The sequence below is a fragment of the Cynara cardunculus genome, assembly GCF_001531365.2.
Source record: "Cynara cardunculus var. scolymus isolate 2C chromosome LG 2, CcrdV1, whole genome shotgun sequence".
Classification (NCBI taxonomy): Eukaryota; Viridiplantae; Streptophyta; class Magnoliopsida; order Asterales; family Asteraceae; genus Cynara; species Cynara cardunculus.
Genome location: NC_037529.1, coordinates 17,893,435 through 17,910,336, shown reverse-complemented (window position 1 = coordinate 17,910,336; position 16,902 = coordinate 17,893,435). Strand labels below are relative to the sequence as shown.

General features: G+C 36.4%; 2 protein-coding genes across 4 annotated transcripts; one reads left to right on the top strand and one right to left on the bottom strand.

The window, feature by feature from the left end:
- Window positions 1-1,235: 1,235 nt before the first annotated feature.
- Window positions 1,236-9,135, top strand: LOC112506580 (auxilin-related protein 2). 3 transcript variants are annotated; one of them, XM_025110727.1, is made up of 9 exons: window positions 1,236-1,699; window positions 1,790-2,027; window positions 4,023-5,649; window positions 5,749-5,881; window positions 5,965-6,065; window positions 6,161-6,226; window positions 6,782-6,871; window positions 7,949-8,125; window positions 8,680-9,135. In XM_025110727.1, exons 1-9 carry the CDS (start codon window positions 1,444-1,446, stop codon window positions 8,716-8,718), a joined length of 2,727 nt encoding a protein of 908 aa, XP_024966495.1. In that variant the 5' UTR covers window positions 1,236-1,443; the 3' UTR covers window positions 8,719-9,135. The 3 variants fall into 3 exon arrangements, with proteins under 3 accessions (XP_024966495.1, XP_024966496.1, XP_024966494.1); XM_025110728.1 differs by having other exon boundaries at window positions 1,245-1,311; XM_025110726.1 differs by having other exon boundaries at window positions 1,256-1,311; window positions 1,430-2,027.
- A 689-nt stretch (window positions 9,136-9,824) lies between these two features.
- On the bottom strand, window positions 9,825-12,700 carry LOC112506582 (adenine DNA glycosylase). Its single transcript, XM_025110729.1, has 7 exons — window positions 12,216-12,700; window positions 12,069-12,128; window positions 11,765-11,884; window positions 11,569-11,666; window positions 10,543-11,057; window positions 10,303-10,397; window positions 9,825-10,147 (listed from the first exon to the last, which is right to left on the bottom strand). Exons 1-7 carry the CDS (start codon window positions 12,606-12,608, stop codon window positions 10,091-10,093), a joined length of 1,338 nt encoding a protein of 445 aa, XP_024966497.1. The 5' UTR covers window positions 12,609-12,700; the 3' UTR covers window positions 9,825-10,090.
- Window positions 12,701-16,902: the final 4,202 nt, after the last annotated feature.

The following is a 16,902-nucleotide window of genomic DNA, read 5'->3' as shown; positions in this document are numbered from 1 at the left end:
TCGTTTAGAGATGAGCGGGTTTAAGAGTTTAAGAGATTAAGAGTTTAAGAGTTTTTAAGAGTTTTAGCCAAATGCTTTATAATATAGTATAGATATGATTGAATCCAAAATATTCAATATTAAACTCATTTTGAAGGTATTGATGAGACAATTATAACTGTATAATTTGTAAGAAGTCAAACGTATTTTTTTTTAATATATCTATAGTTAATATACAATTATGTATGATAAATATGATAAATGTGTAAAATAAAAAATAAAAAGAAATGGATAGTTATTTGGGAGATATTTAGCTTCAAAACTTGTAGACGGTGTATAAGGGATAGTACCTCTTAATTTTCAACACTTAATCGTTTAACATGCTTATATATAATATAGATTATACTAGAATGATACTCGCATAATGCAGCGAGATACATTTGGATTGTAATATTTTGTTTTATTTTTTGCCCGTGTCGATATAACACGGTTTTACTTGGTTTTGAGAAATCAATAATATCTTTATTTTTGAATAAAATATAAACTTGAAGATATCATAAAACTTTGAAAAAAATATATCAATATTGGTATCAAATTAACTATTTAAAAATTCTCGTTTTTTATATAATTTTTTTAATTCAATTTTTAGTATAATTTAATTTATGTTTAACAATGAAGTAATTTATTTTTTATTTAATAATATCATTTTTTTATAAAGATAATTAAGTATTATGTTAGAAGTCAATAATTATTCTAATCATATTTTAGAGTTGTTATATATAAAATGAGATGTTTGTTTTGTATTTGATTATATTTATCTATAATTAGTTACACAAATTTAAAAATAAAGATTTAATAAGTTGTACTTATGTACAATTTACTTGTATTCTTGAATTTTAAGTAATATACATTTACTTCATACATAAAAAATGATTTTTAAGAGTTTTCATAAAATATTTTATAATATAGTATAGATATTGTATCTCTTAATTTTCAACAATAACCGTTTAACATATATTATTTATTTATTTTATCATTATAAAAGTAGTCGTCTTGTGATTAATGGGCTCACATAACGGGTTGGATATCATGTCAATAAAAAATAAATACCAAAACGTACTCGGCTTGTTAGACTGAATAAATCTCCAATTAAACCCAGTAAACGGAGTGTCAAGACCCAAGAGGCGGAGGAACGACGAAAAGAAACTGAAAAAAACACGCCGTGAAATCAACGGCCGTCAACAGCCACCGCCACCGCCACCGCCACCGCCACCGCCACCGCCACCTCTACGTTCGTCGTCCTCAACCGTAACGCTACTCAATCTCCGATTGGTTTGCTCTCTAGTCAACATCTGTACTGTTTATAAACTATAAGTAGGGTTGTAATAAACATTTACCTTCACCATCGATCATCGTCTCAGTAATTTGAGATCCACGTCTTTGCTGTCAGATCTGGTGAATCAAATGGATGATTTTGGTATGTTAGCTAGAGATTTCGGGTTTAGGCCCCAAGGAAAATCTGCTCCGATGAAATCCGACGGTGTAGATTTCCGGAGCAGAGCTCCATCGTCGTCATCGCCATTTGTCGCTGAAGAGAATCAAATATTTAGCGACGTTTTTGGCGGTCCGCCTAAATTTACCAACAACAACTCTAGATCGACATCAGCCATGTCAGATATCGATTATGATTCGATTTTCAAGAATTCAGCATCCACGAATAGTAATGAAGCAAAAAGCAAATCTACGTCTCCGAATTTGCCGGTTTACGATAAGCCGGTTTATGACGACGACATTTTCGATGGATTGCCAGGGATGAAGAGCAAATCGATGCATTCTGCTTCCGCGAGATACGAGGATAATATTTTCGCCTCGATGACCGCATCGCCGCCTAAACGGAGTCAACAGAGTGATCATTTTGATGATCTACTAGGTAATCTAGGTAGAACGGAGAAAGTGGAACCACCCAAGCACAAGACTAGCAAGAGTCCAAGAGGTTTGGATGATTTGCTTCCTGGCTTTGGAAGCGGCGGTCCTGCATCCAGTAGCAGGTACTGTGCTTTGTTCCAGCTGCTGTTTTAGTTATTTGGTTCCAGTTTTGGTTCATACCGTTCAGTCAGTTTATTGCGAGCATAAGAAGCAAGATCCTAATACTAGAAGGAATGTATTTGTTCTTGGTTTTGAAATGGGATAACCCTAAGCAGCATTATAGCCAGGTTTTCATATGGATCAAGAATTGAAGTAAAATTACTGTTGTGTACTAAGAAAATTATTCTGTAGGAGCCTGTGCATTAACTCTAGGAAAACAGAATCTTTAGTTATCAATTTAGTTGGATCATAATTATCTGTGTTTTGCCTTCATGTCGCCCAAAAAAGTAAACTGCTATCCAACAACACTGGTGTTGCTAAAGAACTGCAGGAGTCTAGGAATATACACACCACCTACTTTTGGTGTTTCAAAAGCATTGTTAGGACTATGTTCACTAAATGTGGAGGTGGAGGAATGCCTATGTCGTAGGATCTCACAGTATTTTTAAGCTGAATATGCTAGACTTTACTCTGGGGTAGTTTCTTTTTCGAATTTCTTGCCATAATTTGGGATTGTAATGAGCTCATAAATAGATGCACAGGTTATTTCTTTCATGCTCTTGTTCCCTCACATTTTTATATTTGTGATTTGGTGAGGAGAATAATACTAATTTTAAATATATTATGATGGTGAAGATATGAGAGAACAAATATCATTATCAACATGTAGATATTTTCGGGTTTACAGCGTTGTGTTATTTCGAGGCATGCGAAGAAACCCCCTAACAAGAAAGGATGATAAATGTACTTGGAAATTGATGTGACTTAATATTATTTATTTGCACATTTGCATATATTTAATACATTTACAATTGTTGCAAAAGAGACTTGTGTTTGCATATAGCTAATTCACCTTCTCAGATGGGTGAATAATCGCCAAAGTGTCTATGCATAGGGATCATCAAGACTTACCTAAGGCGCTTCACTTGCTTGAGCTAAGCCCTTTACAATGCGCTCTGATGGTCCTTTTTTAGGTTTAAACAATGATCATGCATGCCTTACATATTATGCTCCAACTTGTTGCTGCTCTGCTTCCATTATGTGTGTGCCTGCTAGAGAAGGTATATGCCCAAAGTTGTTATGATGAAGGTTTTGTTTGTGTATTGAAGGACCCTCACCTGAATCAGCAAGGAACTCCTGTGTATTATTTGGATGCTGACACTATGCTTAAAAATGAAAAAAAGATGCAAAAATATTTAGATTAGTACTGGTCCTAGTGGAGAGAATGCAGCATCAGAGTGGAAGACATTAATAGTAAGTATTTTGCATTGAGTTACCATTAAAGAGCAAGTTCATGAATTTGCGTAAATGGTGGGTATTAACAAAAATAAGTGGATTTGGGTCACGTCTTACAGAATTTATGAAGTGAAGATCATCTACATAGGTAACATTGAGTTCTGATTCCCCCAGGTGGAAATGTTTGGGGTAGGAGAAATAGTGGATATTCATGGCAGGGGTGCGTCTTGGCTAGAGAAAGGAAGAGGATGTAATGAGATTGCTTGTTAGTTACATAGTTGATGGGTGGTGGTGCACGAGGACATCCCTAAGAATTGGAATGAGTTGCCATCAAATAGAAGTCCTTACATGGGTGTAAATAACAACCATATGTATCCCTTGTAGGGAAAGAGGGAGAGGAGGAAGAATTACAGCCTTTTCTTTCTCTTGTTCATTATCCTATTTGAGGCATGTCTGGGTTCTTATATGTTCGTCGATTTTGATATGTTGCTGACCTGCTAAACATCTAAAATTATGTCTCATGAATCTCGACTGTAAGTAATTATATCAAGGATAAGACTTTGTTGCATTCCTTTTTCGCTAAGATTAGTTTCCCAAACAGGACTATCTTCACTATTTTTCTGCTTATTTTTTCAGAAAAAGTACATTTTCAATCATGGGTAGCCTTATATTGATGACAGTCAAATAAGCTGCTGGTTCTTAATGTTGTTCTATTCTCACAGATCGAATTCAGAGTCAGCACCACTATCAACTGGCAACACGAAGGAAACTTCTAATGGAATTGATGATCCATTTGTGGTTCTAGAGTCTACATCAACCCCTGCCACTTCATCCCAAGGTGTTTTCATTGATCCACTGGAAACGATTCACAGGTTTAGTAAATCTGCGAGCACAAATGCTGGAGGATCATCAGCAAATGGGGGCATGTTTGATGACTTAGACCCCCTTCATGGATTTGGTAAGCCTGCACCTGCATTCTCAAATGAGAGTAACAAGGGTAAGGATCAGAGCCCTTTTAAAGAAGGATCGGGTATGGGCAGTTCAAGAAGTTCAACTCGTAGGGAGCCACCAGAGAAATCTTCTTTTACATATTCCGAGAGCCAACCACAGAAGGTGCCTCTGGAAGATTTTCCGGAATCTCAGCAAACTATCTTTGACATGCCGGCTGTTTCTAAAGTTTCTCAGAGATCTGTTGATCAGACCACTTCTCCACCTTCTTATACCGAGACAAGTTCTCAAGTGGACATGTCTCCCACATCAGAAGAATATGTGCAGCCAGCTGACGATATATGGCTCACTGTGTCAGAGATACCTCTGTTCACACAACCAACCAGAGCTCCACCACCTTCAAGACCTCCTCCTCCAATACCGAGGCATGCTTCAAAGTCTGAAAGAGGTTCTTTTGCTTCAAATACCAGAACAGTTGGGAATGATTACTCTGCTTCACCAAATTCTGCTAAATTCTCTCAAAGTTATAATCCCTTCCAACCTGTGGCCAAGAGTTCCATGGTTTCTCCGTTAGATGAGCTTGAGAATTTTGCCATGGGTGGGATGCCGGACAATGGTGAGGACGATGCTGATGCCCAATATGGTGAAGAGATGGATTCAAACTCAGCTGCTGCTGCCATGAAGGATGCTATGGACAGGGCTGAGGCAAAGTTTAAGCATGCAAAGGAAGTAAGGGAAAGAGAACATGCAAAGGCTTCTAGAAGTAAAGAATCTATGAAACTACAGAAAGATGAAGTGTCCATGGAAGAAGAGTCGAAGCGGGAGAGGCAAGAACGGGAGCGCCAACAGAGAGAGAGGGAAGAGCAGGAGAGAGAGCAAAGTAGACTTGAAAAAGTGAGGAAGGATATTGAAAGGGAAAAAGCTAGACAAGCAGTAGAGAGGGCTACTAGGGAAGCTCGTGAAAGAGCAGCAGCTGAGGCACGCGAGAGAGCATCTGCTGAAGCTCGCTTAAAGTCTGAGAGGGCTGCCGTTCAGAGAGCACAAGCTGAGGCCCGTGAGAGGGCAGCTATTGATGCAAGGGGAAGAGCAGAAAGGGCTGCTGCAGAAGCTAGGGAAAGGGCTTCCGCAGAAAGCAGTGAAAGGGCTGCTGCAGAAGCGAGGGAGAAAGCAGCACGGGAGAAAGCTGCTGTTGCAAGGGCTGAAGCAGATGCAAAGCGTAGATCAGAACGTATTGCTGTAGAAAGGGTTGCTGCTGAGGCTAGGGAGAGAGCTGCTGTAGAAGCTAGAGACAGGGCTGCTGCTGCTGCCAGGATGAATCAACAAAAGAATGATAATGACCTTGAATCCTTCTTCAACATGGGTTCCCGACCAAGCAGTGCGCCAAGACCGAGGACTGCTTCTGTGAGTAGTAAATGGTGTATCATATGCCATAATTATTTGGATATGTTTTGAAAGTTCCTAGTGTTAAACATTCTGGGCTATGGTTTATCTGCAATGCAGGACTCTGCAACTGATCCACTATCCCAGAACAGACGAGGTCAGGAAGGGGCTCAGAGGACTAGCACTACATCCAATATGAGAAAAGCATCTTCTACCACCAATATCGTTGATGATCTTAGCTCAATATTTGGAGGTATGCTAGTTTAGATTCGATATAATATTTGGCTTATTCTTTAATATTCACTGCTTGCTAATTATTTTGTTTCCTTTTAAAAGCTGCCCCTTCATCTGCTGGAGGGTTCCAAGATGTTGAAGGGGAAACAGAGGAAAGACGAAGAGCTAGGCTGGAAAGACACCAACGCACACAGGACCGTGCGGTATGTAATTTTCGAGTGATGTTTTCATGATTCATTTTCGCATATGTTAAGGTATATTCCAAAGTGAAACATTATGTGATACATGATGTGCACAGGCTAAAGCACTGGAAGAAAAGAACCAGCGTGATCTCCAATCACAGAGGGAACAGGAAGAAAGAAGTGTGAGTATTATTCATGTTTTTGTTGCATCAGAAGCCTTCAGCAATCTTTGTTTTGTAGACATGTATTTGCATTTGCTTGGATTTTGAGGATGGGTATTATTTTTTTGGTGACTGTTTCTAATTTCGAACATGCATATATTGGAATGTTAAACAACCACATTCCACATTTTCTATCTTGCTACATGATTTGGAGATTTCTTCTTCAGAATGTTTATATTAATGTATTTGTAAGTCAAGACTTATGGTTTTTCTTTTATTAATTTGGAAGGGTGGGAATCTGGGGTGTGGGTTAGTGTGGTATATGCCAAGGGGGTTCGTGGGCTTATATAATTCATGGAATTTTGTTTGGCTACATGTTTTCTGTAATTCGGTATGCTTTTGTGGCATATTGGACCTGTATGTATGCATGTGAACTCATCACCATCTTATGCCAAAGAGCATGCATATTGTAAGGACTGGCGTCTTATATTAGTGTGGGTCTTTCCCTCTGCATTTTTTGAATATTTAGTCTTGCTTAATGATGTTCGTTTTCTGATCTTTATGTGTTCATCTCAGAGGATTGGTGAAACTTTAGATAGTGAAATCAAGCGCTGGGCTGCAGGGAAAGAAGGAAATTTGCGTGCACTGCTATCAACATTACAATATGTATGTCTTAGTAATATCTTCATTAATGTTTCTATCCTGTGTATGACTCGAAGTTTAAGTCGCTTGTATTGGAAAGTTTGAATTATGGAGTGGTAAAGTTGTGGCTTAACTAATAAGTCAAAGTTTAACTTCTGTTAAAATGGTGTTAATATGACCTGACTCCTAAACAGCAAACATACAATTTATATCTTAATTTCAATATGATGTAATGAGTTTAAGGAAACATTTATCATTTGCAAGTCATGACCATAATATCCTGCTATTGCACAAGAACACTACAGAATTGATATTAAGCTAAAGCTTAATATCAATTCTGTAGACTGGTAGACTTCATATGGATTGTGGAGTTCGGGACTGCTTAGATAACAATTGTTTCATTTAATCATTTTGAGTTTAAGCTAAAGCTTTAAAACAAGTAAAGGCAAAAGGTGAAGAATCTGCACATGCAGTAGGTATTGTACCGATAAGGATAAGTAACAGATAATGTCCACTACTTTGTGAATTCCCCTAATTAAGTTGCTAGAAATAGTTGGCTCATAAAGATATTGACATTCAAAATATGGAAGTGACAAAAAATAGTAAATTTTTTATCATTGAAATCAATAGTAGGGTGAAACTTGTTAGATTGTCATAATTTTAGGCCACTTAATTTGCTAGAGACAAGAAGGAGCTACTGGACATGTATTTTACTCCCTCCACCCCATAGAAGTGCAACACTTTCTAATTTGGGTTGTCCCAAAGAATGCAACATTTCCTTTTCTTCACTTTCAAAAGATTCCTTTGCAAATTTACTCTACTTGTCTTCTCCCAATCATTACATGGAATTCATGGGATTGATGATGGTTCACAAGTTTTATCAACCTTGTTGTTTAAGGGTCTTTTAGGTAGTTGATCATTATAAGAAATCTGTGGGATTCTCAACTTTGTTTTGTGAAGGGGTCTTCTAGGTAGTTGATCCTTTGTCGAAGCACTCTATTCAACTATGTATCATTGCATATTTTTTGTTGGAGAACTGTTTCATATTTGCTATCTTCTTTTTCAATAATGCTCATTCTTCTGTTGATGGATTATTATTAGGTTTTATGGCCTGGATGCGGTTGGCAACCTCTTTCATTGACCGATTTGATAACTGGTGTCAACGTGAAAAAGGCTTATAGAAAGGCAACTCTCTGCATTCATCCTGACAAGGTGCAGCAGAAAGGAGCTAATCTTCAACAGAAATATGTTGCCGAAAAGGTGTTTGACATACTTAAGGTACATATCCATATTTCTTTTATCATATCTCAAGCTGGTTAATCATTCTGAAGCTGAACAACAATTTACCAACTGTGCAAAAATAAGTCTTTTTGCTAAACTTTTGCAGTCAAAAATTGCCATATTAGTAGCCCAACTTGGGACTGGTTTAAGCTAGTTCAGGATAAGCCATGAGTTCAAACCCGCACTGGTAAACCCAGGGAATTACAAAGGTCTTCCCAGTCTTAAAAAGTAGAAAACCGAAAAAGAATACATTTTGTTATATACGTTAAAGTTCATTCAGGTTTTAAATTTGAAAAATGGAATAGAAATATATATTGTTCTTTTTCTTTGTTTACCTTTTGTGCATATAAAGTAATACTGAAGTCAATATTATACAAGAACTTGTCATATTTCCATTTTGGAATCTATTCAATCTAAATGTAACACGACGTCATCATAACTGTTGATTTTGGAGGAGTTTCCTGTGTTGTGATTCTTGAAGGTTATTTTAGATATCGCATTGATCATCAAACAACCGACAAATTGTTGTAATTTTGAATTGGTGTAAATAGGAGGCGTGGAACAAGTTCAATTCAGAGGAGCTTTTTTAAGTGGTGTGAAGAAAAATATGTTTATGGAAAAAGATATGGTGATGAAGAGATTATACACATCTATCGAGCAAAGAGCCTCCTCCAAGGGTTAATCGGGGGAGTTTATGTTGCTGTATATGTTACCAACCAAGAAGACAGATTTGTGTGGGAGGTGAGAAATTATTTGTTGGTGTAGAATAAGATTGTTACATATCATTCCATTCCATTCCATTCCATTCCATTCCATTCTTTTTTTTTTGTGTTCAGGAGCTGCAATGGTCAAATCTAGAGCAATGATGCTAACATTGCTTTAGATTTGGCTGTTTTGGCTATTGAAAAAATGATGATTTTTTTTTATCTCTGTTGAGGTTCTTGTGTATTGAAATGGAATACAGTTATGGGTCCTGCTTTAATATTGCTGAAAATTATTCATCTTAAGATACAATCTTCATGGACTTTGATTTTTTTTCTGTAATTTGTATTTTTTTTTAAATTATTCAAATTCTCTGGGCATTTTGATCTTGGGCGGTTGAGTTGTCTGTTTTTGTAACTAAGAATTGTTCATCCGGTGAATGTACTTAGGTGCGGTTTACCAAACAATTGCATGGGTAACCACTTACCAAGTCATATTTTACCTTATTGGATGCATATTGCAAGGACTAAAAATCTTACTTGGTAAGAGCGGAGGCAAAAACCGGATAAATCGTTGCATATGATACCATTTCCGTGGACTAAAATTTTACCGATAAGTAAGTGATAAATGGCCTCTTAGGCAGCATTTGGTTTGATCGAATGTTTTTGAGGAATTTGGATTTCATAAAATATTTGAAATTGAAGGGATTTGGAATTTTTGGTATGTATAGTTTATAGGATTTGAAATTAAATTGAATTCCATTTGTTATAGATAATTTATAAAATAAATTTTAAATAACTATAAAAATAATTAAATTATCCTTTATCAATTAATGTTTACAAAATGAATGTTTTAATATATTTTAAAACATTATCACAAATAAATTCTGTAACTGCCTTTTGAGATTTTTAATCCAATCTTTGTAAGATTTCAATTTTCAGTTACAAAGACCTTTTTTAAAACCAATTCTCTCCCGTGAACTATTTGGTATCAGTGGATTAGTTGGATCCAAACCTTGAGACAATGGATGCAAATAGGTACCTGTTAATGGAGTCAAATGCAGGATCTAATTCCAAATCTCATCAAAATATTTGGGAGTTGTATCGCATTAAAGGAAGTGCATATTCATTCATACACCACCACAGTTATAATATAGAAACCAAGATCGTATGGTAAAAGAAAAAAAGAGAAGCTACAATGATGGCATTTAGTTCAAACATGTGCCCAAAGTTGGAAATACACACATTCAAACATATCACTTTATCTTGAGATGAGATTTGATCTGGTCTGTTTAAACTTCTGGACCATGTTGTAAGCCTGCATCAAAGATGGAACATAGAGTTGAAGGCATGTAAAAAACCACAAAAAGTAGGAGGGTTTAATAAAATACCCATTTCCGCGACAAGGGTAAAAACGTAACTTTAGTTGTCAATGATCTAAAACTAACAGCAGAAAAGGTAGAAGGTTGTTACCTTTCTGACTCCAGTTGATAATCCCATGCTTGCAAGGGTTTTGGTATCAACATATTTATAAGACGTTACTGCTTTCTCCTCCTTTCTATGCACATCTGTATGCAAACACTAACCATATTTAGTATGCAAACAAACTTACTAATATACAATCTGATTATTACCCATTGATTCAAGGAAAAACAACCCATTTGTTTTATGCTTTTCTTCTCCCATAAAACTAGAAAATGGATATTTGAATACCTCGTGAACGTAGAACCAGTAGCTCGATATACATCTTGAGACGAATGTGGGTGAAGATGTGGACATATTCGCCTACTTCTTCTCTTTCAATAACATTAGATGAACTCAGGCCGAATGAACTCTTCAAGAAATCATCAATGGCTTGTCTCCTTGTAACCACATCGGCTTCTCCATTCATAGAAACCGATGGAAACTCCCAAAGCCCAGCAAGTAAACCTTCTTCTGGTCTCTTGACAAGCAGAAATTTACTTGCATCTTCTTCACCTTCTAATATTTCAACGACACTGATAGCAGAAAAGTCGTGTCTTTGTCTCACCTTTGCCACTTTAGTTGGATAATCAGTAACAAGCATCGATGGGTTATGTTTGGAGTCCGAAAGAGCACTGCACTGAGCCGACACTGGACAGGATGAACAACTAGGACTTAAAGGAGTACATAAAGTAGCACCAAGTTCCATCAGAGCCTGGTTGAAATCTCCAGGCCTATGAACATCAACCAGTTGCCCAGCTAGTCTCCTGTAAAGAGAACATCATTAGATGTTTGACACGAACATTTTGCTCACGAGAAAGTTAAGATAAGATACCAAGAAATCAGAAGTTGAAATCATATCCTCTTGAAAATTGCAGACACTTCCCTTTTCTAGAAAAGTTGAAAATATTATTTGCAACTGGTTTGAGTTTGCAAGATTCCTTTATTTGTCTTAGTTAAAGGGTATGTGACATATGATCAAATAGAGGGATGTTCAAAAGAGAACCCCCAAAAAGGAGAACAAGAGAACCTCCATCAACCGTTGGATTTAAAAAATTGATCAGATTCGAATGTAACCGCCCTTATAACCGTTGATTTAGTTTTGGCAAAATGTAACCGTCTCTATTACTTACAACCATTGGATTGAAATAGATGGATGGTTCGGATGGGTTTCCTTGTTCTCCTTATTTTTCTAGTGTTTTCTCTTGAACCACCCCTGATCAAACATAGCTGCTTTTGTGGGATGGAAGAAGTATATGAAAACTCACAAAACCTCACCAGATGTTCTTGACAGTTGCTGTGTCTTTAGGATTTGCAGATATTGTCTTTAGTCTAGCAATCACCCTAACAACATTTCCATCAACCACAGGCACTGCCTAGATCAGAATTATGTCATCATGTGTTAGACTACTAATATGTTTGAAACAAATAAATTAAACATTTTTCATCGTCCATGGCTTCAGAAACTTCTCACCTCATTGAAAGCTATAGAGGCAATTGCACCAGCTGTGTATTCTCCTATACCTCGAACCTTACGAAGATCATTCACTGATTTAGGAAACCGACCTCCTTCTTCAACAATCATTTTCGCTCCCTAGCATAATCAAAATGCAAGACAACTAGAAGTTTCAAGATTTTGAACAAATAATGCAGAATGGTTTTTTTGTATATGCATTTCCATGTTTTGTTTACATTGTTTGATATTGTAAATTGTAGTATTTTGTTTGAAATTTCATGATGTCATTGTGTAACAAAAATTCTAAGAAGATGAAAGTGACCTCCAATAAAAACCTTGCCCGTCTGTAATAACCCAATCCTGCCCACATCTCATTAACCTCCTGTAGAAAATGTTCACAACAGAAACCCTAATTAACCAAATAAATCATACCATTGAAGAAGAAGAAGAAGAATTTGAGAAATGGAACCTCAATAGAAGCTTGAGCTAGGTGATGAACAGATGGCCATTTCTCCATCCACCGATTGAAATAGTTAATAACAGTTTGAACCCTTGTTTGTTGAAGCATGATTTCTGAAACCCAAACAGCATATGCTTTTCTATCTCTCTCACCATCGTCAGTTGCATCACCGTCGTTGATTCTCCGCCATGGAAGGTCTCTCTTATTAACATCGTACCATTTTAACAACGATGCCCTAATTTCTCCAACTTCATCTTCCCTAAATTGAAAATCTTCTATGTCCTCGGTAGTAAACCCTGGTTCTGGTTTAGGTTTCGGTTCGCACACATTTCGTGTTCTCTTCTTCGGTTTGGTGATGGTACCTGCAACAGCGGCAGTGCTGTTCTTCGGCTTCTTCTTCATCGTTTCTTTGCCCTTTGTTCCGATAAGCCCTTGGTTTGGAGCTGAGAGTGGAGCTCAAAGTTCCCGCTCCAATGGAGGTTTTGAATTGAAATAATGGAATATATTTTATAGTCGAATTGCATAAATCAATTTGAATTCAAAGACCTCGTTGTTTATTTGTTTCAGAAATTAACATGGTTTTTTAATATCTCATTCTTACAAAAAATAGAGTAAATTATACCAATAAAACGCCAACTATTGTGAATACTCGGAAAGAATTACACAACACCTCAAACATATGAATCTGTATCTAGGGCTGTAAACGAACCGAACGTTCAGCGAACCGTTAGGCGGGAAGTTCGTTTATGTTCGTTTATTTAATAAATGAACGAACATGAACAAWWWKTTTTGTTCGTTTAGTTAAACGAACGAACATGAACAAGAGYCTCGTTCGTTCATTTATGTTCGTGAACGTTCGTTCGTTTATGTTCATGAACGTTCGTTCGTTTATGTTCGTTTAGTTAACCCACAATGGCTGCAAACTTATTGGTTGCAATGTCAAGATGAGAGAACATAAGCATTCATGCTGCATATATAATTTTATATTTTCCATTTGCAATGTCCATCTAAAGTTTGTATAAATAGTTTAAGCTTTTATCTCTTTTCCATATCATGCAATGTCCATCTAAAGTTTGTATAAATAGTTTGCTTGTTAATTTATACTTGTTTTTGTAGCTTAGAATTTTATACTTGTTTTTTTCTAAATTTTCGTTGGTTTTATATAGTTAATTTAAATTATTGTTTTGATTATTTAAAATGTTTTTTTTTTTCATTTTGTAGATGTCTGATGTCTCTTGTAGCGGTCCATATTTCTTTCATGATGATTTATATTTAGATCGAATGCAATCGCCTCAAGAACTTGAATCAATGAAAATTGAATCAAGTGCAAACACATCAAGAATGGAAAGTACTCTTGAAGTGGTTGTTATCGGATCGAATGATGGAGACGACGTTGTGGCAGCCGTTGATGGTGGTAGAGAAAAGGCCAACATAGTCAATAATGAAGAATCTACTCCATATGCTAAAAGGAAAAGAATGAAGACTTCGGGAGTTTGGGAACATTTTCGCTTGGTGAAGTTGGCTAATGGAACTGAAGTTTGTGAGTGCGTCCATTGTGGTGAGAAGATAAAGAAACTTAAAGATGGAACCACCACGCCATTGCATAGGCATATTAGTGATTGCCCAAAGTTAAGAGCCGTCAACACCATTCATCCAGGTCAGTTAAAGTTAAAGGTTGTGCCGGGGAAATTAGATTCTTCTATGGTCCAAAACTGGAAATTTGACAATAGTAGGATTAGAGAGGTTGTTTCTCACATGATTATGGTTCATGAGTTGCCATTTTAATTTTGTTGAGTATGAACTATTTAATGTGGTTATGAAGGAAGCTAACCCCAGGTTTAACAAGATTTCACGTGCATCGGCTAAGCAAGATTGTGTTGCTAGTTATGAGATAGGCAAGAAAAGAATCAAGAAAATGTTAAACGCTGTCAATCGTGTGAGTATAACAACTGATATGTGGACGTYAGTGCAGAATATTCATTATATGGTTGTTACTTGTCATTTTGTAGATTCCGATTTCAAGCTTAACAAATGCATATTGAGTTTTGATGATGTACCACCACCTTATTCTGGACTATGTATATATGATTCCCTCTTTAAGTGTTTAAAAGAGTAGAATATTGAGACAAAGGTTGCTACTTTGACGGTTGACAATGCTACAACTAATGATGTGGTGGCTACAAAGTTGATGGAAATTATGAATCTTCAGAAAAAACTTGTTGTTGGGGGGAAGTTATTCCACGTGTGGTGTTGTGCACACATTCTCAATTTGTTGGTTCAAGATGGTTTATCGGAAATTAAAGAAATTATTCACAATGTTCGTGAGAGTGTGAAACACATGAATGCCTTTCCGGGTCGATTACATATATTTAGTGAACTTTCCAAGCAAATGACCTTATCAAAGAAGCATTTGATCTTAGATGTTAGTACCCGATGGAATGCTACGTATGTTATGTTGTCTACAGCCTTGGAGTTTAAAGAAGTGTTTGTAAACTATGCTGATCGAGAATCAACATACAAGACCTTGCCGACCTCGGAAGATTGGGACAAAGTCGAAGTTATTTGCTCCTTCTTGGGGCTTTTCAATGAGGTTACAAAAATCATTTTAGGTATTATTGATTTTCTTTATGGTTTTCATTAGAAGTCATTTTTTCGAAGCTAATCACCTAATTCTCATAGACTTTTATTTACTTCTTTTATTTTATAGGCTCTGAATATCCTACCTCTAATTTGTTTCTTAGTGAGTTGTATGTGATTAAAGAAGCATTAGATGATTTATCTTTGGATGAGAGTAAATATATGAGAGATATGGCTCTCAAGATGAAAAAGAAATTTGACAAATATTGGGGTACTTGTAATCTGTTGATTTCCATTGGTGTTGTTTTAGATCCTAGATACTAGGGGTGTTCGCGGTCCGATTTGGGCGGTTTAAGCCCTCAGACCACAAACCAAACCGTAATGGCGGTTTATAAAATTTTCAGACCGAGCGGTTTGAAACCAAGTGCCCAGACCGGTCAAACCAGACCACGAAAAGACGGTCTGGTCTGACCGGTTTAGGCGGTTTGGGCCTTTAATGGGCTTTAAACATTAAAACCAAAAAACCTAGTGTCCTATGTACTATTATAAATTTGAATAATAAATATTAATCACCCATCATAATCATCTCCCATGGAGATTTGTTTTCTACAATAAAAGTATTAAAAAATAAGTGTCCTTCACATGTGAGTAATCTGTATACCAACCACTAAGCATTGAAGCAGTCATTAAAATTTAAACCCAATTTAAACAATCTAAAGTCCAAAGTCCAAACAAATAAATATGTAAAACATACCAAAAAACAAAGTCAAAATATAATCCAAATCTTAGTGTTCATTGTTTAAAAAAAGTCAAAACACTAGGGATTTAGATGAATTAGGCGACGTCGCGACGATTAGGAACGAAAAAGAGGTGGATAGTGGATACCGTGGAATCGTGGACGGTGGATTACTGGATGTTTGGTTTAGCCGATTAGGTTAGGAATTATCAAATTAGAGATTTAGATTTAGGGAATTTAGGACATCTTTTGGATAAGGCTTTATGTTTGGGCTGTATAATTATAATACTAAAATAAAATAATATATATATATATAGATATATATATATATATATATATATGGCGGTCGGGTTGGTCCAAACCGCCCAAAAAAAAGTCTAAACCGCAAACCGACCAGACTGCGCGGTTTCGGCTATTTTTCAAACCAGACCGGACCGCCAGACCGCTCAAACCGCCAAAAACGGTCCGGTTTGACTTGGTTCGGCCGGTTTGAGCGGTCCGGCGGTTTTTTTGAACACCCCTACTAGATACACGATGAAGTTGGTTGAGTTCTCTTTTAGTTCCATTTATTCAGAGGATGAGGCACCTAAGCAAATGAAAATTGTTCAAGATACTCTTACTAAAATGTTTGAAGAGTATGTTGAACAACATAAAGCGGCTAATGTTGTTCAAATGAGTAGTGCACCTGAAAAAAGTGAGAGTGGAGTTAAGAGTGGTTATAACAAGTTAAGTTACAGAGTTGGTATCAAGAGTGGCACGACAAAGTATGATCAACATATCAGAAGCGTTGACACTTTTGCAAGTGTGAAGTAAGAGTTAGAAATTTATTTAGAAGAAGGCGTTTACATTGGTGATTCAGGTGCATATTTTGATGTCTTGGAATGGTGGAAGGAGAAAAATCTGAAGTTCAAAATTTTGTCTAAAATGGCTGCTGATGTTTTGGCAATTCTGATAACTATTGTTGTTTCAGAATCAACTTTTAGTGCTGGTGGGAGAGTTATCGATGCTCATCGYGCCTCTTTAGGGACGAAGACGGTAGATATGCTCATTTGCGGAGCTGATTGGTATCGTCATCATTATGGACTACACAAAAAGAAAACCAAGGTAATTTGCTTAATCTTATCAATTATGATACTTATTTTCTTACAACAACTAATAATTGTTTTGTTTGTTTGTTGTAGGAAACTGATGATATGATATATATTGAACTTCCATGAGATGACAACTGACAAATGATGATGAGCGGGTTGTTTTTTTTTTGTTCAAATGATAATGGTGATTTGTTTTTTTTAAACTATGGACAATTGGTGTGTAATAGTTAACTGAATGACAAATAGTGGTGTTCGTTTGTTTATGTTCATTTAGGCATGTTCGTTTATGTTC

Coding starts and splice junctions, on each gene's coding strand:
- LOC112506580 (XM_025110726.1), top strand. CDS start 1,444: ATGGATGATTTTGGTATGTTAGCTAGAGATTTCGGGTTTAGGCCCCAA. Junction 2,028..4,022: donor GGTCCTGCATCCAGTAGCAG/GTACTGTGCTTT, acceptor CTATTCTCACAG/ATCGAATTCAGAGTCAGCAC. Junction 5,650..5,748: donor CAAGACCGAGGACTGCTTCT/GTGAGTAGTAAA, acceptor TCTGCAATGCAG/GACTCTGCAACTGATCCACT.
- LOC112506582 (XM_025110729.1), bottom strand. CDS start 12,608: ATGAAGAAGAAGCCGAAGAACAGCACTGCCGCTGTTGCAGGTACCATC. Junction 11,667..11,764: donor CCTCTATAGCTTTCAATGAG/GTGAGAAGTTTC, acceptor ATTCTGATCTAG/GCAGTGCCTGTGGTTGATGG. Junction 10,148..10,302: donor TATCAACTGGAGTCAGAAAG/GTAACAACCTTC, acceptor TCTTTGATGCAG/GCTTACAACATGGTCCAGAA.